We start from the raw sequence: 22,310 nt of genomic DNA, 5'->3' as shown, positions 1-22,310 counted from the left end.
AATAAAATTATAGAAAAAAAAATGTTGGAAACTGTAGAAGAATACTGGACAACGCCATTCTCCCCCCAGATTACCCCGTCGCTCAAAACTCGGACAAATGTTGCTTTCCCCACGCCATTCACCTCTAAGCTGACAGTGCTGTGGAAGCTACGTGCTCGTTGGGCACGCCACATTTCTGCTACGTGATTACGCTCCCTCATGCATACCCACGCGCAGAGAATGAGGTCAGGTGATGAAAGGGAGGCGGCTGATTGGTACGGCAAGCGCATAGCTTCCACCGCACTGTCAGCTTAGGGGTGAAGGGAATAAGTGAGGCCCGTTCTGACGTACGTTTGAACCGGGTGACGCGCTTTGGGGGTACCGCGGATGTATCACAGTGAAAAGGCAGAGCGCTCTCGAAAGGAAGAAGGTATGAAATAATCCGCTGTTTTAAAATATTCTTATCGCAAATCAGGCTTTCGACTTTCTACCTTCTTTTGTTTGGCCCACTAAACGATATGCTATTAGCAAAATCCTAATCGAAATTCATTTATCCCAGCCCAAAATTCGTTTCATAACCCCTTTAAAAACAATATATATATATATATATATATATATATATATATATATATATATATATATATATATATATATATATATATATATATATATATATATATATATATATATATATATATATATATATATATATATATATATATATATATATATATATATATATATATATATATATATTAGTGCTACAGAAGGTTCTGCTTTCTGTAGCACTATCTGTGCAACCAGACCTCTGCTGCGCTGTCCTGGCGCAACGCAGCAGAGGTTGGTTGCACTATTTCTCCCCGGGGCGCGGTGCTGTCGGGGCCGAGAGGTGCTCCGATTGCAAATCGAAACTTAAAAACCCGTCGAATTTGTGCGCTTTTTTAGAAAGTCGTGGAATGCTTCGCGTGCCTTCTATAGTTCTGCAATTTTTTTATTTGGTGTTTTTCGACGATGCTGAGCAATTTTTTAATTTAAGTAAGTTAATTACGCAAAAATAATTAACAATCTAATTATCCGGGACCTCAATAATGTTCCTAAATAGGCCCATATAACCCAAAACGAAAACGACACAAGATTTTTTTTTTTTTTTTTTTTTTGCGCGCGACGCATAGTTTTTGCAGTATTGAATTTGTCCACCTTTCGTGAAACATATATATATTATAGCTACGCAGACATGAAGCAGGGAACTGCGAATAGTAATTAATTCCGCTGATGACAATGTACGATAAATAATATGCCGCAAGAACCGGCGTTTTGAAGCAGTTTTCCAGGCATGCGCGAAGAGTTTATTTTGAGTTCGAAGCGAATAGTGGTCTTGGCCAAATATTTTCTAGTCGAATATTGAATAGTTTCTCCAAGCTTTTCACTACAGCACCATGTCTAATTGAAAACCCATCTAAACTCGTAAAGGTTGTTCTGAAGCTTCCACTTGTCCATATCCAAGCTATGTTAATTTGAATCTAACTATATTTATGAACTGTGACTTTAAAAAGTCCATTGCCTACATGGGAGTGGCAAGTAGACGATGCGTTTGATATAAAATTAAACCTATAGAGAAGCCCAGCTATACCTAATTGAGGGGATTTGTAAATATTCTTGCTATATGCAAATATTCTTTATTACATCTAGAATTTGAGAAAATAATAAAAGACAATCATGAATGGTTAACGTAGGTTGTCCGGATATCTCAGCCTAACATATACTCTTGCATAATAGCCACAGTTCAATTTTGAAAATTTTACTGTAGTGTGCATCAACATTCACAAAGTTTTCGTTTCTTTTTACGCACTGCACGCGCGTGCGTGCGGCATCCCGCTTTGGAACAGGGCTTTTCTTAACAATATTCGTACTTTTCGAAATGTTGAACGCGACGAGCTAGTTCCGTAGAGAGCGCTTTCCGAGCAGGGCTGCACTGCGGAGAAACCCCCGGAAGCGAGCTCCACGGATGTTGCTTCTCCTCAGTGCACCGGTGCTCGGTAAGAAGTGCCCTGAACGGCGCAAACACGCCGCGGTCAACACTTCAAAAATACGAATGAGGCCAGATTCACGCAACGATCTTACGCCAAAAATGTGCGTAAGACAAAACTTAAGAACACATTCGTATTCACGAAACGAAATATTTGTAAGTTTTGCGCAGGTTACGACGAAATCCTACGACAGCTCCGAAGCTGTCTTACACACTTCTTACGATCAAATCAGTATGGCCGACAGCGTCGCAGTTGGTCGCGACAACCAACGGACGTTTATTTTTCTACCTGCGCTTCTCACGCGTCCCGACTTCAAGCAGCAAGAAAAAAGTAAAACGTGCTTGAAACAGACCACGACGAACGAACAAGAACGCTGGATCCACGAACACCCAGGAAAAGCTCCAACGGCCACGATTCCACGGACCCCGACCGAGCGAGCTCGGATAGGCCTAGCAGGCACTCCGACTCGGCGCAGCGGTGCTCTGACTGTCCTTGGCCAAGACCGTCTGCCCGCGACCGGCTGGCGTGCTGAATGGAATATGCCCGCGCGACCCTTGTGAACCCTTCCCGTATTATAGTTTGATCGCTGACCTCAATTTTAGATTAAAAGGTCAATATCTTCCTCTTGTCATCTCCTTGTTTCCTGAGGTAGCGGTGACGAACGCTGTCGTCGAAGAGTGGCTCTCATCGATTCTTTCTCCGTGTTTTCTGTGATATCGAGCTCAAATAAACGCCGTATGGATTACCTTCGCAACACGGCATGTACACTTTGTTATTAGTATTCCATTTTTATTCTGACACGACTGCACCTCACTGTCGATCGCTATAACAGTTCGTGAGTCGCAATGCCGGTCCAACCTTTCTTTGCCGGGTGTCACGTCAGCATCGAGTTGCAATGGACCTTTTCCGAGAAGCGTTCTGCGCACGCGCGAGCGCCCGATGCCAAGCGGCAGAAGTCGGAACAAAAAATCGAGGAAATTCGGAAGGAGGCTGTATATCAGCGAGTAGAACACGTAACTGCAGCATATATATAATTGTGTTACACAAAAAAAGAACGTCGACGGAAAGGAAAACACGACGTTTGGGTGGACGCCACGGATGCCCCTCTTTCAAGTCGCATTGGGCAGGCGCTGCTGCTCAGAGAGCGAAGAAACTGGTAGCGTAGCTCCCATTAGCGATTGGTAACGCAGGTAGGTCACTTCCTTTTAGTTCGTGCAGCCACCGCCTGGTGCCGTCGGTATGTGGAAAAAGTCCATTGCAAAGGATCGGTCCCGAAGCGTTTATCAATTCGCGGTCCAACAGCGCGAAATCAGCACTTCAATCAAACGCGCACGTCCAGGTATTACGTGGCTCTTGCTGACACTCTCGTACTTCAAACGTATCTTTTTTAACGTCGGCTCGCTCCTGCATCTCCGAGGCCGCGAAAAACGCCGCGGCAATTAGTTTCCATCTACGTCGCTTTGCAAACGACTGCGGGCCGTCTTTTACCAACGATGACAGTTGTGTTGACTTCGTAGCGATCGAGTTCGTAGCAGTCAATGGGGGCGGTTACGCATCCCGGCCTCGGCATTCGGGCGTGTTTAAATTGTGTTATAGCGTCGACATATCACTGCACGGACACGAACCCCAGACAAGCGGTGGCAGAAAGGCTGCCTGTGTTTGTTATGGAAATTCCACGTGCTCCGAACGGCTCCGAACAAATGCCGAGCTCTCCGATTGGTTGTTCGTGCTGCCGAAGACGCCGTCGCCATAGCAACAGCACCGGTAAGTTTTAGTTTTTCCGTACGACAACGTCGCTTTCCTCCTCTCACTTAAGAACGCGTTCGTGAATACCGATTTCTCCTCATCTTACGATGTTCTTAACTTACGAACTTCTAGCTAAGTTGTCGTAAACTAAAAAGCTCTTCGTGAATCTGCCCTCAGAGTTCACCTCGAAGCGAATATCGAATAGCGTATTATTCCAAACTACTATTCGAATATTCGCACAACACTACCGTTTCTCTCATCCTTTCTAATATTCATTTGCGCTTTTGATGCATGTCGCGGCGCTGCTTTTTTTTTTTTTTTTACAAGTGCTGATTTTTTGCGTTCGTAGCAGTGGGCCGCGGGCTGTGCGTCCCTAAAAAGACCGCGGCCTTCCACCGGCCGGCCAGAACGCCTCTGCGGGCCGGAACGCCTCTGCGGGCCGGATCTGGCTCGCGGGCCGGGGTTTAGGGACCTTTGATCTAAGAGACAGGTTATAGTCTAACCTTCATATACGTTCGAAAACATGTTAAAGGGATGCTGCGCACTACGCACGAGGTACAGGTCACAAAAGGGTTAGTGTATATTTTTGTCGGGAAAATTTGTTTAAATTTAAGTCCAACGAGGAACAAATTTGTGTAATTTTTTTGAGGGGCTGAGAACAAAAAGCTGGAATTCCATACCTTGTACAAGTATGGAACCACTATGTGACCACCGTTTTTCCTCAACAATGCCCTCACTACTTTCTCCTCCTTTTACTTTTTTTTTTAACCAAGGGTACCACGACCTCGTTTAACACCTGCCACGGGAATCCGGATAACCGGAGTCTCTCACCGCTGGTGCACTACAGGGAAAAGGTGAAGGAAAGGAGGAAAGAAATAGACCGCTATATTTTAAAATTTTTGTACCGAAGAGCAGTATTTTTTTTTTTTTTTTGGGGGGGGGGGGGGGGGGGGTATCCTACCTACCCGTGTACTAGGTTTCTTTTGACGCACTAAACAATGTACGATTAGTAAAATCCCAATTTATCCCAGTCCAAGTTTGTCTCACCCCTTTCCACTTCAGCGGAGCGAACGAGGAAGGGAAAGTCGCGCCTTCTCCGGCGTTCGCTCCGCTAAGCCGCTAAGGTGGAAAGAGGTGGGAGGAGCTTCCCGCAACATTTTGCGATTTAGGTGGTCAAAAAAGTTTTACCCTGGCGAAAACCCTGATTGTCGCTTGAGAACAGATGCGTAAACAATTCTGTAAATTGCAAAGAAAATTGGGAGTTATGATTCTTAAACTCAACTTTATTCGAGTCCCTCAGCAATAACACCTACCATCTCGAAGACTCTTCTACAGAAAGGGGTGGTCGCGGGACGCGGGCGAATCTTTAATTCGGGCCTTCTGAAGCCACCTAATCGAAAATCCAATGTGACAAGCGGGTATGAAATAGCGATTATATCTATCCGTTCAAAACAGAGAAGCTTAGGAGGAGGCACAAAAAAACTATATTACACCAAACTCGCTCCGAGCGCGCAGTCTGAAGACGTCCTTATCGTTCGTTATCAGACACTCTGCGCCGTTGCCGTTTCCTCGACGCTCGTGTTATTACGACCCTCGAGATAAAAAATGATCGTCCAGCGTGGAACTTGCTCGCGGCAAAGGAAGGAAAATGCCTCTACCGAACACCCAGCTCAAGTTGGACGCCTCTGAACTTTACCATCGTAGGACCGAACATCTGAGTAAAGTGATGGAAGGACTTTCGCCGGAGAAGCCCAGGGTGTCCTCTGATTCGTATGGAAGCTACGCGAATCTGGCCAACAACGAAGAAAACGCCTCGGCGGCAGATCGTACTTCACCACGCCCCACCGGACGTGGAGGGCCCGTGTCCTCGTCTACGCCCAAGTCTCCGATGCCGGCCCGGTGGGTTTCTGAATGGGTCACTGACGACTCAAGAAATGTAGGGTGTGGCTTGAATTGTTCTTCTGCGCCTAATTCCTTATTCTCATTGGCTACAGAATAGGACGGGCAGGACTCACCGCACCGTGCGTGTCTTACGTTGCCGTGTATTCATTCCAAGCGTTAGGATCGTCCGAGGCTATACTGATCCCACAGCTGGCGTAATGTGTGTCCTTCGTCACGATTCCTGCGCGATTTCATGCTTTGTGATGTCACACCATTGAGGCGTTACATTATTGGGGTGACGTCACACCCTTGGGCCGTGACGTCACAAGACTCTAAGAATAGGGGTTCCCGCGCTTGCGCAATATATTGTAAACTAGCGCGAAGGTGCTAGTTTACATTATATTATTAGTTTATTTTTATATAAAACAAGCGGATCTACTGTTTCTAAGAATTCCCAATCGCGTGCCAAGTCTCTGTGTTATTTTTTTTTTACTTTATATTAAGAGATTCTTTTCGCTGTCTAAGCCTTCATGCAACATATTTGTCCTTAGCTTTGACTAATGCTAAGTGTAAAAAAACAAAAAACAAAAAAAAGCATATTTTACCGAATTGTCCAGAATACTGGTATTACGTCAAATATTTTTTGAAATAAATGCATTTAATATAAAAACAAAACCTACGATTCAGTTCCTATTTCCAACTTCACTCTCATTGTTCATGGATCTTTTCAAAACTACGAGCATTTGCGTCAATGTGTCCGTACAGATCATTATACAGCTGACATACTTTTGTGGGATAACGCGTATTTAAAAACAAAAAAAAAAAAAGAAAAGAAGGAAAAAGATATTTGCGGTGGGAACTCAAATATGTTAGCCTCGGGATAAGCTAATTTACATTCATAAAGGTGTGAACTGTTTGAAATGTGCAGGGTTGATGGTATCAATATTCAAACACCCTAAATGTAAAATATATATATACATATATATATATATATATATATATATATATATATATATATATATATATATATATATATATATATATTGTTGCTCGCAGAATGTTTAAATTTTTGTCAGGTGTGTTTCTGAGCGGTCGGTTTCGCGTTCTCATTAAAAAGAAAATATTACGAAATAATCGAAAAGTTTAACGCAAGGCACGAACACCGACAACCGACAACATATGACATGTCTATTTAATCGCATCTAACAACTTTTCCACGAAAGGGGCGGCAAATTCAAATGTTTAAGCGTTTTTTTTTTACGAATAGAAGGAAACGTTTTTATAAACCTCACAATTCAGATCAAATGGACACCTAAAATATACCCTATATGAAAAATTACAGCTCCCTAACTACAAGCGTCGATCTCTCAAACTCAGTTTACGACGTACCTAAGTATCGGTCGCTGAAAGTCTCCCATTAGACGCTTGCGAGAGAGAGGAGAGATACACAGAGAAAGAGGGGAGTGGTGGGAGCGTATTAGGTGCACAGAAAACGAATTTAACTGGTGCGTAAATGTTTAACGTTACGGCATAGTGAGAAACACAACCGCACAATGACCCAATTATGTTTCTCTGTCAGAGATAGTTTTAATCGTAAAGGCGATCTGAAACATCTTACTTTCGGTTGCACTTTAGACGTGAAACTTTTACGGCTAAGACAAAGCTTCAATTGCTCGAAAATTGACTTTTTACATCTTATTGCAAAATTTAGCAGCTATGGTGTTCATCCCACCTTCGCGGGAAGGGGGGGGGGGGGGGTGGGTCTGTGTAACTTTAGTTACATGGACACCCTTAAGTGTGACTGAGGTCCGATTTAGAAGAAGTTGAGGGTGCCTAACTGGCGTCCTAAACCGCAGTTACTCTTAAGTATGGTTAGCAGTTGGTTCCAACTATACCTCCTCAGTCACACATAACCGCGGTTAAGGCTGCCCGTGTAACTTAGGGTATTAGACTATTCGTTAAAATTGATGGGGGGTCCGACACCCCCTGACTGAGACTAGCTGGCACTGAGTTGCAAAGTTGGCACTGAGTGCCAACTTTTTATAATTGGGCGATTTCATTTTATATCGTGCGGGAGAAAAGGGTCAAGTCTCAAAATATCTCGAAAATAATATGTATGCTGGATAAACTCTTTACTAAGACAAAACTGAAAACTTTTTTTTTTTTTTGGTGTGTCATATTTTTAGTTATCGAGTTTTTGACTTTCTAAAGGCGGATTTTGAGATTTCGGCGATTGTCACAGGTCCCGTATTTAAGAGCTTCGCCAGCCTCACATATGCACCTACCGCAGAACAAAAACTTTTTACGTGATTTCTTAAACTACAGTAAAAGAGCCAAATGTTCATAAAAATGTTTTTGATTTTACTAATATTTTGGAAAAAAAAGTCCAGGATCTAGCTCTTCTGATGATAATTTACCTGGTTTGAGTGACAACTTTTGTTACATTCAATGTGGTGACATAAACTATACTCTATAAAATGAAAGCTTACACAAATACATATTTATCAGGTAGAGTATCGATATAGTCACATGAAGTTATATTAGCGAACAGGGGCTTTGAAATTAGAGGAATCTCAAGAAGTACACATTTCAACATACATGTTCTTAAAAAAGTAATATCTAATTTTCTTTGTATGAAGAGCTTTTGTTATGGTCTAATATTCAATAAATATAGATGTAATGTATTATTTGGATATAAGTTTGTACATTCCAAATGTATGTTTAAAGGTCTATTTCAAGATACAAAGTTGGTCATCGCCATTTGTACGCCTATTAAATAATTAATTATTGGCACCTTGTCGGAGTACTTGTTTGCTTCGATATAACACAAAATTAAATAACGTAAAGCTTTCGCGTAGATGGGATGTTATGTTTAATATATGAGGGTTTTCTTACACATACCAAATTTAATAACTTTAAAAAAATCAAGGAAATCGCAATTTAAACTTTCTTTAATTGTCTCATGAGTGTTAAAAGCTTATAGATACTTCCATCCAAAATTTGTATGTGGAATAATCGAGTCTTTGGGGGAAACAAGATATTTTCAATGTGCTGACAGCCCTGGCACTAAATTTCGATCTTATCCAACCGTCGCTTCTCGCACGTTAAGCCTTGCGAGTTCGAAAAAAAAAAAAAAGAAAGTTTCCAAACACCCACGGGGAAGTACATACAATTACATAAATAAACTATCTGGTCGCACAAGTTTACGGGAATGTTTATTGTGACCAATTTTTACAGGTTACATTACTTTCGGTGCTTAGCTCTTTGTTTAACATAACATTGAGGAACTCGTTCTTGTTTTGAGCTTTCGTTCATAAGTGTCATACCGAATGTTCTTGACTAAACTTGCAGCATTCTGTTCCTTTTCTTGACATCGAGGTAGTGAGCCATCATGATGTGACCGGACGATGAAACGCGTTAGGCCTCTCGGAATCTCAGTAGTATAATAATTTTTGTTGCCCCTAGCGCCACAGTACATTGGATAAAACTTTCAGATGGTAATATTTATACATTTATGTAAAATTTTCATTACATTAAGCAAAATGGTTTTTTATTCGCGATTTTTGTTTTATTTTTAAGAAAATTAACTGATGTGTGTATGAAAACGTTAAAAATTATACATGACATACCTATTTTTTGTTAAATCGAAGCCAACCAACACTATGAGTAAGTACTGACAAATAATTCATAATCTGGTAGAAACAAACGATACGCGACTTCTTCACATTTTAAAATGTGAACTTTAACTATATCGTTTTCTCGAATGTACAGATTCATCTGTCCAAACCGTATATTACATCTGATTTTTTTATTGCATGTTTTAGTTAGATCATACCAGGGGCTCTTTATACTAAGAAAAATAATTACAAACAACGTTTTAAAGAAAATGGTGAAATTTTTATTTTTTTGAGATTCCTCTCATATTCAAATCCATTATTTTTCTATAAAATAGCTCCATTTAACAATACCAATATTGTACTTGTTGAATGTGTATTTGTTTAAGCTATTATTTGACATATAAATTATATTCCACGATATTGAATGTAACAAAATTTATCATACAAACCAGGTAAATTATCGTAAAATAAGCTAGGTTCTGAATTTTTTTACAAAAAAAAATACATAAAGTTAAACACATGTTTTAATAAACATTTGGATCCTTTACTGTAGTTTAAGAAACCACGTAAAAAGTTTCTTTGTTTTGCGGTGGGTATCTAAGCCTGGCGAAGCTCCCACATACGCGACCTGCTACGATCGCCAAAATCCTTTTTAAAATCCGCCTTTGGTCCTTTACAAGTGAAAAAAAAAAAAGAGGAAAAACTCGAGAACAGTAAACATGACGCAAAAGCGGTTTTCAGTTTCGTCCTAGTGATACATTTGTTCAGCATATATATTTCTTCCAAAGATTTTGACACATGACCGTTTTTTCCTGCATGGTTTGAAATGAAATCGCCCAATAGACATTTTGCTCACTCATTTCAGCTCTTCGAGTAACGCCCCTAACCAGGCGACGAGTTCCCTGGCGTATCCAGAGCTGATGGCGTGCGCCAAGTGTGGGGAAGGTTTCGGGCAGCTCGAGAAGATTGTCAACTCGTGCGGCCAGATCTGGCACCCCGAGTGTTTCGTGTACGTGAGCATCTCCGTGCGACCATTTTGTCCCAGCTGAAGTGTAGGTGCTGCAAACAAAGAGTTTCGTTTATGGAATTTTGGGAAAAAGCACGCATCGTGAAGCATCCATTCATTTGGTCGTAATAGTGAAACGAACGTAATGTAGCGTATACGGAGAATTTGAGTTACAGCGATTGGGGGTTAGCATACTCCTGAAACTTAAATATGATTATATTTTTTTTCATATCGCAGGTAGATTTTTTGTATACCAGAAAGATTAAATATATTTATAACAGATAGAGAAAGACAGAGATCGAGAGAGAGAGAGAGAGAGAGATCTTACCAGCTTACAGCTGATGAGTACCTCTTCTGAATAATAAAATGAGTTAAATTCCTGTTTTCCAACGCCGCCTGAACTACCTTTCTTTCAGTGGAGGTGTGCGAGTTTGTACTATGAAAACATCCAGTAAGTTTGCACGTTGGACAATTGGAACGTACTTCTTTTTTGATACGACGAAGAAAGTATCTCGCGAAGACCACGCCTAGACGTAGACTGCGGATCGGTGCCTCTATTCATTGAAACACCAGACGGCAAGCGATAAATCATGTTGGGATGCAACACATCGAGGCGGGAGAAAAAAAAAGTTCAGTGCAAACTTGATTTCGCAACGTTAGTTCCCTAAACCCTTGGCGAAGTACTGAAGCAATCGGAAGTACGATCTTGGATGTATATTTGTTTGCAGCTCTTGCGACTTTGCGAAGCAGTATTGTTCGTTACCAACTGACCAGCAGTTCATTGATAGGAAATACTTCGCTCCCGGCCTACACCACCGTGTTTGCAGCCGCTGTAACAACTTAAATGTGTAAAAAAAGAAAAAAAAAAGCACGCCAAGTTTTATTACTATAGCGGAGGATGCCCCAGAAATTACAACGCCCCGTGCGTTGTCCACCAATTAGTTTTTTTTTAGTTGTGTCACGTGTTGTCGCAAAGAGTTTCCCAGCAGAGTCTGTGTGACGCTTTTTAATCACACATTATTGTATTTTTTGATCTGTTTACGTATAACCTCAAACCGAGTAAAATGATCGCTAGCTCACGGTTTGTTTCCGATTACCTTTCTTTTGTCGCCTGCCCTCTTTTACAGATGCGCCCAGTGTTTCCGGCGTTTTCCCGATGACGTCTACTACGAGGTGACGAACTGCTTTAAGTATTGCTACGTGCGTTTTAAATAAGGATTACAAAAAGCTGTCTTTAAAGAGACGCAGGGCGTGACGTATTACATTCACGCTGCGTTCTTTGTGATTTGTTACTCGGCGCTCTTTTCGACGAACGTCGCAATCTCCAATGCCGCGGCGGAGTGATACAAATATGCTCGTGACTCTTAGAACCCTACACTCTAAAAAAAGCCCGTGAGTCTGCTTTCCCGCACAACACTCGGAGAACCCATCATCGCAACTTACGGAGGCAGCTCAGCGAATGACAATGCCGAAACGTATGTTTAGACCAATAAACGCTGTCTGAGTTGTGACATTAAACAATGCAAAACGTCGTTTTTTAGTCTAAACACATGTTTCGGCATCGTCATTCGCTGAGCTGCCTCCGAAAGTTGCGCTGATTGGTTCTCCGAGTGCTGTGCGTGAAAGTAGACGCACACACTTTTTTTAGAGCGTAGAGCGTCTACTTTTTCACGAAGCTCTTGGGAGAGCCAATCGCTGAATTCCTTGGAGAAAGCTCGGCGACTGACGAAGCTTAAAATATATGCAGACCTAACTAAAAAAAACAAAAAAACAAAAAAAAAAAACAGCTTGCGTTTAGAAGAACGCAGATGTTTTTCTTTTTTCTTTTTTTCGGTCTAAACACTTTTCTTTTTTGTCCGTTTTGGTCGATTGCCGAGTTCCCCCTCTTTGGGTTGGAGCGATTGGTTCTCCCAAGAGCTTTGCGCGAAAGTAGACGCACCAGAGTTCTGGATACGAAGAGACAGTCTTTGCGACGTTGGCTGCGGTGTTCCACTCTGGCTACCCATCTGAAGAACTTTCCGTAGGTTTACATCTAATTTAATTAGGGTAACTTCAATTAGTTTAATTTCATAGCGATTTTTTAGTAATCGACTCGTTGCTTTTTCTGCATAGTAATATTATTTATTTTCTTATTTTTTTCTGGGTCATCATGTTATCACCGATGTGGCGAGCTTCTTGTCGGATGTATGAATGTAGTTTAATTGAGGAAATTTTTTCATACCACCATTACGTGGCACTTTACTTGATCTGGATTACTTCCAAATCTACTAGCATTTTCATCTTGACGTTCATTTCAGGACGTCCTAATTTAAACATTGCACCGAATTTTTTATTACTTTCTTCCACCCCCCCCCACACGCACACACACGCACAAACGCACGCGCGAGAACTTGGTGATAGTAATAAAAAGAAAACACCAAAAGTTTCCTTTTGGTTCCTTTTGGGTTTTGATAATGAAAAGAAAAATAAAACAATCAAATAGACATCGCGTATTAGTATAGTTATAGTTGCAATCGATTTTTATTGTTTAGTATTAACGAGACTACTGCAATCATTGACGGCTTAAGAAATGCCAGGCACGTAATGTTCATGCTTCTTGCTTTGTGATTCGTCCTTGGGCGCTCTTATTGGATAATGCCTCACTCTAATTAGCTGCTGATCGATAATAAGATAGACTCGCCACACCCTGCTCTTCTAAAATGATATTTTCAAAAGTCCATCAGGCTGCAACAGTGACGGTCGCTATTCATTGGACACCAGGCGCGTGGTTGGGTCCTAGTTCACGCCGAACGCTACCTCGCTCCTTGTGTCCAATAGATGGTCAGAGTACGTGCTCAGGCAATAACGGACTGGCAATTGTGCGAAGAAAAAAACAACAGAACAGTTAAAAATTGCTATAGACGCTTTACCCACGCGCCAGATTGAGCCGCCATAGCCGCCCTTCTCTTGTCTTACCGAGATGCCGAGCTGCTGAAGCGGGCGAAGACGGGTCTTCACAAGGGCCTATGCTGGTCACAAGAACACAGTAGCATCTAAAATGGCAATAACCGTTCCTGCTGTGGTAATGATGAAGTGAAGCGAACGGAATAAGAGGGAATAAAAACTGAAGGTCAGTTATGGCGGCGTCCATGCACAGCTGCTGCAAAGCGTCTATAAGAACGTACCTAGGCAAGCTTGTCAGGAAATCTCAAAGCAAAAACTAAAAATACAGCGGTAAAATAAATAAATAAATGATGATGTCCACGCTTGACGCAGTTCGAAGGGCGCAACTACTGCGAGTACGACTTCCGGCGGCTGTTTATCCCGATGTGCGCCCAGTGCATGGGAGACATCTCGGGCAGACTGATCCGGGCCCTGGGCAGGGACTGGCACGCCGACTGCCTCCGATGCAAGCGCTGCAAGGCGGGCCTCTCGGACACCGGGCTCGTCAGCATACACAGGCGGTGAGCCTTGCTCCGACGCTCTAATTGGGTCGCGGTGGCCGCAGCGTCCACATTTCGCCAAGTTATCGTGGAACGGAGTATAGAAGTTTGCAAGTATACGGCCTCATGGCGCCGCCATCTTGCTCATTGGGGTGCGCTTAGGTGCGTCCTAATCGGAATATGGCCGCGCCCAAGCGCACCCCAACTGAGCAAGATGGCGGCGCCATGAGGCCGTACTTGCAAACCTATTGCAAACGAGATGTTTCGGTTGTGCCCTCTTATGTTTTTCGTTCGTGATATCCCGACCAGAACATGGCCTCCGAGAGTTTTCGCGCGCTCTGCTCTGCCCTGCCCACACGCTCGGATGCCCGGCAGAAAAAGCGACCCGAGCCAGTGCGGCGTTTAGAACCAACCCAGAAACGGAAGCATAATCGCCTCAAAGCACGCTGTCAACTGTGAGCTCGCGACATGAAGCTTGCATCTACATTGTTCTCATTATCAGAATAGAGATAGGCAAGTCGATCTTTGTTGATTCGTAATTTTTATTCGCTGCTCCGGTCTTTGCGTTGTTTCGCTGGATGACACCTCAGAATGCAAGATTTAGAACGCGAATGTATTTTTGTCCTTTGCGGACTGTCTGGGTTGTAGTGCAGAACAAACGTCCGTGGACGCAAGGGAAGTTCAGAAAGCTGTTCTCAGATATGACGACAAAAATATTTCTATACCTGTCGCGCCGACAGGTATAGAAATATTTTTGTCGTCATATCTGAGAACAGCTTTCTGAACTTCACTTGCGTCCACGGACGTTTGTTCTGCACCTTTCGCGCTTTGAAAAGATGAACCTTCACATTTCGATAAACTTCTTCCTCGTCAAAGGTTTTTTTTTGTGTTACGGCGCGAGGCGGGGGGCACATTGCGCTCTGCTCTTAGGTTCCGTAGACCTAACGATAATGGTGACGACAATACTTTGCGGATATTTTCCTTTTGGTATTCTTTGGTTTAAAGGTTTTTCATGTTTTAAAAGTAGCGCCAGGTGCGTCGATGCGCGAGGCACGTGCAACGTGCAGCCCTTGGGAAGATAATGGCGGCACAGCGCAGCACTGAGCTAGATTTCAGACGCCATGTTCTTCCCAGAAGTGGCGCGAGGCACGTGTCTCGAGCTTTTCCACAACAATGAAGGGCGCCACTTTTCCCAGGATAGAGGGGCTTTACTTTGGTTCAGAACCGTTGGTTTGGTTTAATTGCAAGCGCCACTATAAATGCCACGAAGTAACAGTCTGTACCGGCGAATGCAATGGCCCGCGGAGCGCAGCCAGCGCGCGAAAGATCTCGGAGGCCACGACCAGAATTCGCCTCGCCGTGACGTCATCAATCGTATAATCCCGACTACTTATCATCAGCGACGAACTACAAGTTCGATGGTTTGCGTTAAAATAAAAATGGAAGCTCGGCGTCGTCGCAAATTCTTAAACCAACATCGCCAGAGTTGACACTCCGACACTGTGCTGCTTGCTTTCCATCGACGACAGAACAAAATATTGCAAATGAAGACGTCACAGGGTCTCGATGCTGATCACACTGCCAATACATCAAATCTATAGCTGCCTTTGTCTCCACTGCACTGTTCGAACGTGTTCGATCGCGTCCCTAACACGTCCGAGTCCTAACACCTTCAGTGCAGTGGAGACAAAGGCAGCTATAACTTTAGTTCCACCCACTAATCCTTCCAGCCAGAGCTCGGCGTACTGACGTCCCCTCTCGTTTCCTCCTCTCCCTCAGTTTCTGGCCGCATTGTCACTGACAAGTCGAGAACGGCTGGGAGGAGCTTCCGTTGTCCCGCCTCCAGCGCGAGCTTCCCAACTTCGGCGACGCTTCGCCGTCTCGAGCGCGTGTGCGCAGGCAAAGCACGGCGGAAGGCACAGGGAACGCGTGCTGGGGGCCGAGCGTTCGAAAAACACCCCCTGCCGTTCTCACTCTGTCAGTGACTGTAGCTTCGGTGTAAATCGACTCGGATTTCATGTCTTCATATGCAACGGCGGCCTAAGCAATTTCTTGTGATTTAGCTCGCTTCTTGTTCGCATGCCCAGACCGTACTGTCGCCAGTGCTACAAGGCCATCCAGGCGGAGGACGCCGGCAAGCTGACCTGCGCCAAGTGCGAGTAAGTGCGACCGATTACCGCGAGTCGCGGACGGCGTATTCCGGCATCGAAATGCGAACAGCCCGATGCATGGGACCCGTGGCCCCGGTTCAGGTCATATCTGCCAACTTCGAATCCGGACCACTGGAGTTTTAGGCGACTGCAGAGGGTAGTATAAGGCCACATTAACGTGACTCTCCTTATGACAATATTAAATGCCGCGATTTCCTACGAGCTAGAATAAAGCTTACATTAATTAGAAACTCCCGCGGGTATAAAAACGAATTTCCACTTTTACGCATAATCGCGGGCGTCCTTGCGCACGGCATATTTGCCACGTGTATGTACATCTGTACTTTAGTTTACGCTTTAAATATTTTCGACGAGTGCGGGAGTAATGTATAGCTTGAGGTTCTAGTGAACATTTCACACCGATATAACTTCAAATGATAAATATATACTATAATAACAAAATAAAGCAGATAAGTAAAAAATCGCGACACTCGCAATATTCGATATTAGACACATAAATAAATAAGGGTATACTTTCACTGTGCTTGCAAAACGAAGGGAATAATTTTTACTCGTGCATGTCATTAAAGCGGCGAGGCGGGTCTTGGGGCACCCGAGGCACGTTTCGTTTATCCTTCGTGCAGATTTTCTCCGGTGCGTCGCAGCTCTCTCCCTGCAATATATGCACTGGCTCCAGTTTCAGCGTGAGTAACTCGGACGCATCAGTCGGGCTTTAAGCGCTTTCTTGCAGGGAGGCGATCGACGGCGCTCCTTTGCGACACCGAGGCGACGTCTACCATCCCTATCACTTCAACTGCGCCAAGTGCGGGTAAGATGCCCTTGCTCGATAAATGCGGCTGTTCCGTAATCCCTTTCAAATCAAAACTTGGCGCAGCCGGTCTGAAAGAGCTAATCAAGCAGCGCGAAAGGCGCATCGTCACGTACAAAAACAACGAGCGCCGTGACGATGCACTTTTTTCGCTGATTGACTGGATCCTCCGGATCGTCGGCTGCGCTCGGAGGTGGTGTGAAACGGAGTGTGCACACTGGAAGCTCAAGGCAGGATATTCTGCCTTTAGCTTCCTTAATTTTTTACGTATTTTTTCTTCTTTCGATCGCTTTTTGTTAATTTTCAGGGCGGAGCTGACCCCAGAGGGCCGCGAGGTGTCCGGTGAGCTGCACTGCGTCAAGTGTCGCGACAAGATGGCGACCTCCGTCTGCGCCGCCTGCCGGAGGCCGATCGAAGACACGCGCGTCGTCTGCGCACTGGGAAAGAAGTGGCACGTCGAGGTGAGGCCTCATCGGCCGTCGTGGGACAACAAAATCTTCCTTCCGCAAGAATCGCTCTTTGTTATTCTTAAAAGGATTTTGCGTATCGAGTCGGCTATAAGTAAGTCTATCAGCCGAAGCGCGATGCTTGAGTCAAACTGGGACTTCCTGCCAAACTGAAAGTTTAGCCATAACCTCTGGCCGAATCTGGAGAGTCTCGGTCAAACTGAACATTTGGCCGAATCGGAGAGTCCAGCCGGCTTGAACCTTTGAGCCGAATTTAACCTTTCAGTCGTATGAAGCCCTTCAGTGGCATTGAGTCTTCCAGCCAAATTAAACCTTTCAGCCGAATCGAGTCTCCAGCCGAATGAACACCTCAGCTGAATCGAGACAACGTCTAAGAAGCGGTCGCTCACACTGGGGCGTGTGTGCGGCTGGCGATCTGACATAAATTTTGGCTCTCAGTGGATTAAATACTGCGTTCTTGATTTCTCAGATATGAGAATTGCTAGGGTCTCACACTGCTGGGCCATGTTTTCGGCGGTGGCATTTTTGTCACGTAAAATTCGACGCTGTCCAAAACCGAAGCTTGAGGCTCATACGGCTCAGCGGAAGCACGAGTACGGTTTAGATCGAAGTATTCGAGGTCAGCGTTACAGCGAGAGGCAGTAGAAACCATCAGGGATCGGAATATGCGTCGGAATCACATAATAACGAAATATTTTATTACGAAAAGGAAAGAAAAGTCAAACGGCGCTCTAAAGCGCCCGACGGAACGGAAAACGATCTTCAAGGCCCGAGTAAGCGGCCCTTGAAGATCGTTTTATACAACGCATCTTTTGGGAAGACAAACATATATGTGTCGCCACTTAGACATTATCATCATCATGCCAATGTCTTTTTCGACATCTATGGTGACTACGGGGCCTGGAACGAGTGTCCGACTGGCGTGTTTAGAGTCGTATACCGCCTATGCATCGATGTATACGTCCCAAAGTGGCAACAAATGAAGTAACAAAAGCCGGAATGTCGTGCTGTTGGATGGCGCTATCCTGGCGGTTGGGCGTAGAAGTTCTGGAAAAAAAGCAGAGAGAACGCTGTCGTCGCTGTCGTCGCGGCGTCTCAACTCCTGGCTGCATGAAGCTTCTCCTGTCCGGCTGGAGAGCGACCTGCAGCAGAACAGGCGTCTACCACATCCACCACCACTGTTGTGACACCGCCAGAATCGCGGCCGGTGACAACATGACACTTCTATGACGTCATAAGGCGGAAATCGAAGAATCCATTTCTTTTTTTTTGGACGCGGTAAACACACTACCGCGGCGTCGCAGCCCTCGTTTTACGACATCTTCCGACAAAAATGGTGCCGACTATGTTGCTTCCAGAAAGTTTCCAACAGTCACCACTCAAACGCCCGCTGGGCTTCAACGCTAAGGTTCTGTAGTTGTTAAACGTGATGCTAAAAACGTCTCGTTGTACTTACAGTCGTGCATTTTTGTCTCTTCCTGTACGAGCATTGCTATGCTCCTAGGAATCACAGCGAAACTTCAATCTTCCAGCAAATAATGCGTCTCAGATTAAAAAAAAAGGCGTCAAGTTTTTTACGGTTTTATTAGGAGGCGCGTTCTACGTTTGTTACTTGTCCGATAAGCAGATCGAACATTATTAAAATATTGGCATATATTAACATGGGGGCGATAAATCCGCCCAAAGCTTAATACAGACCTAAACAGTGAATATGGGCAGCGAAGAAGGATGTGCAAGAAGGCAGCCTTCTTGCACCATGCATAAGTCGGTACTAAGCTGAGTGGTTCGTTGATAATTGTGAGTGAAATATATCTTGTACAACTAGTTTTGTGCTTGCAAACTGCACGACCTATTGTCCTTTTTCTTTGCAAATTACAACGCGAACTGTCATTCTCTGCCCTAATTTAGCGCTAGTGGTTCAATGGCAAAATGGGGCCGGTTCTCGGTAACTGGCTTCATTCAGCTCCCTGATTACAAGGGCTCCTCGGCTGCAATTTTCCCATTGAGAATTTCAGAAACTTTCAACAACTTTCAAATAAGATAACTGTTAGCCCTGGAGCTTCGGCATCTGCTTTGAACCGCTAGCGCTACATTTGGGCGGAGAATGAGCATTCGGCGACGCGTAGTTTATTTTTGCGGTGAAAAACACACTGCGATGGGACGCCCTGTGTCATTATGTGCGGTAGCAGTCGCAGCATGCAAGAGAAATCACGAGAGCCTTTTCGCAACTTTGAAAGCAACTCTGCCGATATGTTATCTCTACACGATCTTCATTTTGTTTCCCCCGAACATGTAGAACGTGTAAAGGTTTTTTTTTTATTTAGATGTGTGTTTAGGTTTGATCCCAATCTACCAGGGATTCGCCTGGGGAGGCATCGCCCGTCTTACCGTCTCTCACTTGTCATTACGTGTTTCATGTTCCGAACGCAGCACTTCGTGTGCGCCCAGTGCGAGAAACCGTTCAACGGACGCAGGCACTACGAGAAGAAGGGACATGCCTACTGCGAAACGCACTTCGAGCAGCTCTTCGGCTACGTGTGCTTCGTGTGCAATCTTCCGTCTGCTCAAGGTAAATATGCATGCTACGAGCTCTCTGTGCCCATTGGCCAACGCGATGTTTACGAACAAGTCCGCGCGTTTGTCTACACCAGGTGTGGACAGAGCACTTGCGCAGAAACCGGATTCGTTCTAGGCGCGCCTTAAACCAGATTCGTTAACGATATCGGGTTGGAATATTTATGACTTTGTAGAGGCATACTGGCACAGACCGCCACTGATTCAGAAGCTTCTTCTTTCTTTCTTTTTTTCTTTTTTTGCGGTGAAATTGGAAAGATAAAGAGGAGAATTTCTTTTAGTCTTGCCTTCGCAAAGCTTGATGACGTAATTGTGGGATCGAAATTGAAACCGCCCGCCTGACTACAGTCGAGCGCGGCTCATGGATTGGACACGAGATCTGCGTGATCACTCGACTTTGTCTCGTAACAATACATGCCTCGGCGGCCCTTTGGGTAGTGGTTCGTGTCCAACCATTGCGGTGATGAGAATAGCCAAACAATGACTGGATATCAGCACGCGTTTTCTACATTTCCAACCCCAGCGCGTGGCTATGATTAACGTTGGCGGCATAAGAAAGGCACCAGGCCACGTGGCCGCTTGTTCTGGCTCCGAGTTGAGGGGATAAACGATGCTCATATTTCTCAAAAAAAAAAAAGAAGCTAACATTGCCTAGAAAAAAAAGAAAAATCTAGGCAGGTTTATTCAGTTATCAACGTAAGGGAGTGAATCTAATCAGTATTTAGCCTAAGTAAAAAAATCGTATCGTGGCTCCTAAAGGGATACAGAACCGAAATTTGGATTTCGCAAAATAAGGCCGCAGAAGCGGTGAAGGGGACGCTACGAACTCTAAAACCTCACGCATACGTCGATATCTCAAACGGATGGCCGTATTTTTGGAAAAGAATTTCGCGATCAAGCAAGTACTCTGACGTCACTATCTTCCTGGAACAGTTTAGAATGAGGGGAAGCGGCCTCGCTTCTCTCCTCCTCGCTTCGGTACACCAACTTGACGGGACGAAGCGAGGAGCAGAGGGAATGAGGATCGTGACGTCACATGCCTCGTCGGCCGTCTTCAATCGCGTATTTCTTTTCCAAAAATACGGCCGCCCGTTAGAGATATTTCTGTATGAGTGGTGTTTTGGGGTTCTGCAGCGTCCCGCCTATCGCTCCAGCCCTATTTTGTGAGCTTGAAATTTCGTTTCAATATCCCTTTAAACTATATATGTTTCAGCTGCACCCGCAGCACCTTCTGTGGGCTTCCATTCTTGTCCACTGGGCTGTGTAACGCGTCCTCCTCAGCATGCGCATTAGCTCGATCGTGTATCACTATACTGCGTTATGCACGTTAAAATCCTAAGCTAGCAGTCGGGCTGCACTTTTAGACTATTTATTTAAAGCGAGTGACAGTGTCTCCGTACTTTGGCAGACAAATGTCACCCGGTCAAAACATCTAATTTCATTCATTTATTGATCAGGAAAAAACAGAGAAATTAACCGAAGAAGTCTCGGTTGGCTACTCTGCGTGGGGATGGGGAGTAGGATAACAGAGGACAGGGAAGAGGAAAAAATAAAGGTAGCAAAATACAGAGCGCATATACAGTCTGGTGCAAAAAATCAGTTATCACAGAAGTGAGAATTTGTAAATATGTACACAATGAAAAGAAAAAAAAAAAAAGATCGCTTTTGTAATGCGACAGTGTTAGTTAAAAAGCCCGTCTTCATGTATAACAGTCTCTAGCATTCAACATTGTGTTCGGTTGAGTTCAACCGTGAGGTCTCCGGACACTTTAAAAGACCGTCACATAAGAGGGCTAGAACAGAAAGCTGTGGAGGCAGGTTCGCTCGCCAGCCTTCTAGAGAGAATCAGATATTCCCAGCTCCTTGCGGTCTGAAGACAAAACCCTAAAAGTACGTTGAAAAAAAAAAAAAAAAAGAAACGCGGTGGAAATTGCCAACGAAGGTGGCTATAATTATGAACATCAGTGATTACGTTTAAGAAACATTTAGCGAAAGCAAAGATCATGGCTTGTGGTTCTTTAAGTGGTAGACAAGGGGCCTTACTGTAATATTTGTGAACTAAGTTCGCTGAATGTCTGCCCCGTGTTTATTCGTTGATGATATTACTGTTGGTTTTTGCTGAATATTTCTGTCGACTGTCGTGCGTGAAGTGTAACAAAGACAAATTACGTTGTTCACTTTTTTTTTATCTGAAGGCTACAAGTCTCTGAACAAGATGTGGTGCCCGAGGCATTTTTGTTGTTCCTACTGCGATCGTTCCCTCTCCGACAAGTAAGTGTCAACCACTGATTCATAAAGAACGCGTCTACAAAACACGGCTGACATTTGCAGATCCCGATTTTTCGACATCGACTTAAGGCCTGTATGCAAGAAGTGCTACGAAAAATTTCCCAGCGAGCTACGCAAGCGCCTAATGAAATCGGCAGAGAGAAGCCCCTTCAACAAAAAATAAACAGGTTTGTTCTCAAATACAAGGCAATTTAATAAAAGAACCTATAACGCTGTGTAGTTTGAGTGTCATTGTCTTCCACTCGAAGTACTGGCCCGGTAAGACGACCTTCTGAATAAAGTTTATTAAGAAATAAATATATAAAAAAAGAAAGAAAGCGCGT

General features: G+C 44.2%; 1 protein-coding gene across 1 annotated transcript; it reads left to right on the top strand.

The window, feature by feature from the left end:
- Positions 1 to 5,295: 5,295 nt before the first annotated feature.
- On the top strand, positions 5,296 to 22,206 carry LOC8033935 (LIM and senescent cell antigen-like-containing domain protein 1). Its single transcript, XM_029995825.3, has 10 exons — positions 5,296 to 5,651; positions 10,116 to 10,259; positions 11,384 to 11,429; positions 13,512 to 13,699; positions 15,766 to 15,837; positions 16,580 to 16,657; positions 16,965 to 17,118; positions 19,555 to 19,693; positions 21,894 to 21,969; positions 22,030 to 22,206. Exons 1-10 carry the CDS (start codon positions 5,401 to 5,403, stop codon positions 22,148 to 22,150), a joined length of 1,269 nt encoding a protein of 422 aa, XP_029851685.2. The 5' UTR covers positions 5,296 to 5,400; the 3' UTR covers positions 22,151 to 22,206.
- Positions 22,207 to 22,310: the final 104 nt, after the last annotated feature.

This window comes from Ixodes scapularis, unplaced genomic scaffold (assembly GCF_016920785.2).
Source record: "Ixodes scapularis isolate PalLabHiFi unplaced genomic scaffold, ASM1692078v2 PGA_scaffold5__190_contigs__length_132052651, whole genome shotgun sequence".
Taxonomy (NCBI): Eukaryota; Metazoa; Arthropoda; class Arachnida; order Ixodida; family Ixodidae; genus Ixodes; species Ixodes scapularis.
The sequence above is the reverse complement of the archived record's forward strand: the minus strand, read 5'-3'. Positions and strand labels throughout refer to the sequence as shown.

What these genes read in the sequence shown, in the direction of transcription:
- LOC8033935 (XM_029995825.3), top strand. Translation starts at nt 5,401, where the DNA reads ATGCCTCTACCGAACACCCAGCTCAAGTTGGACGCCTCTGAACTTTAC. An exon ending in TTCAACTGCGCCAAGTGCGG is followed by an intron (nt 16,658 to 16,964) that starts GTAAGATGCCCT and finishes GTTAATTTTCAG; the next exon opens with GGCGGAGCTGACCCCAGAGG. An exon ending in GATCGTTCCCTCTCCGACAA is followed by an intron (nt 21,970 to 22,029) that starts GTAAGTGTCAAC and finishes TGACATTTGCAG; the next exon opens with ATCCCGATTTTTCGACATCG.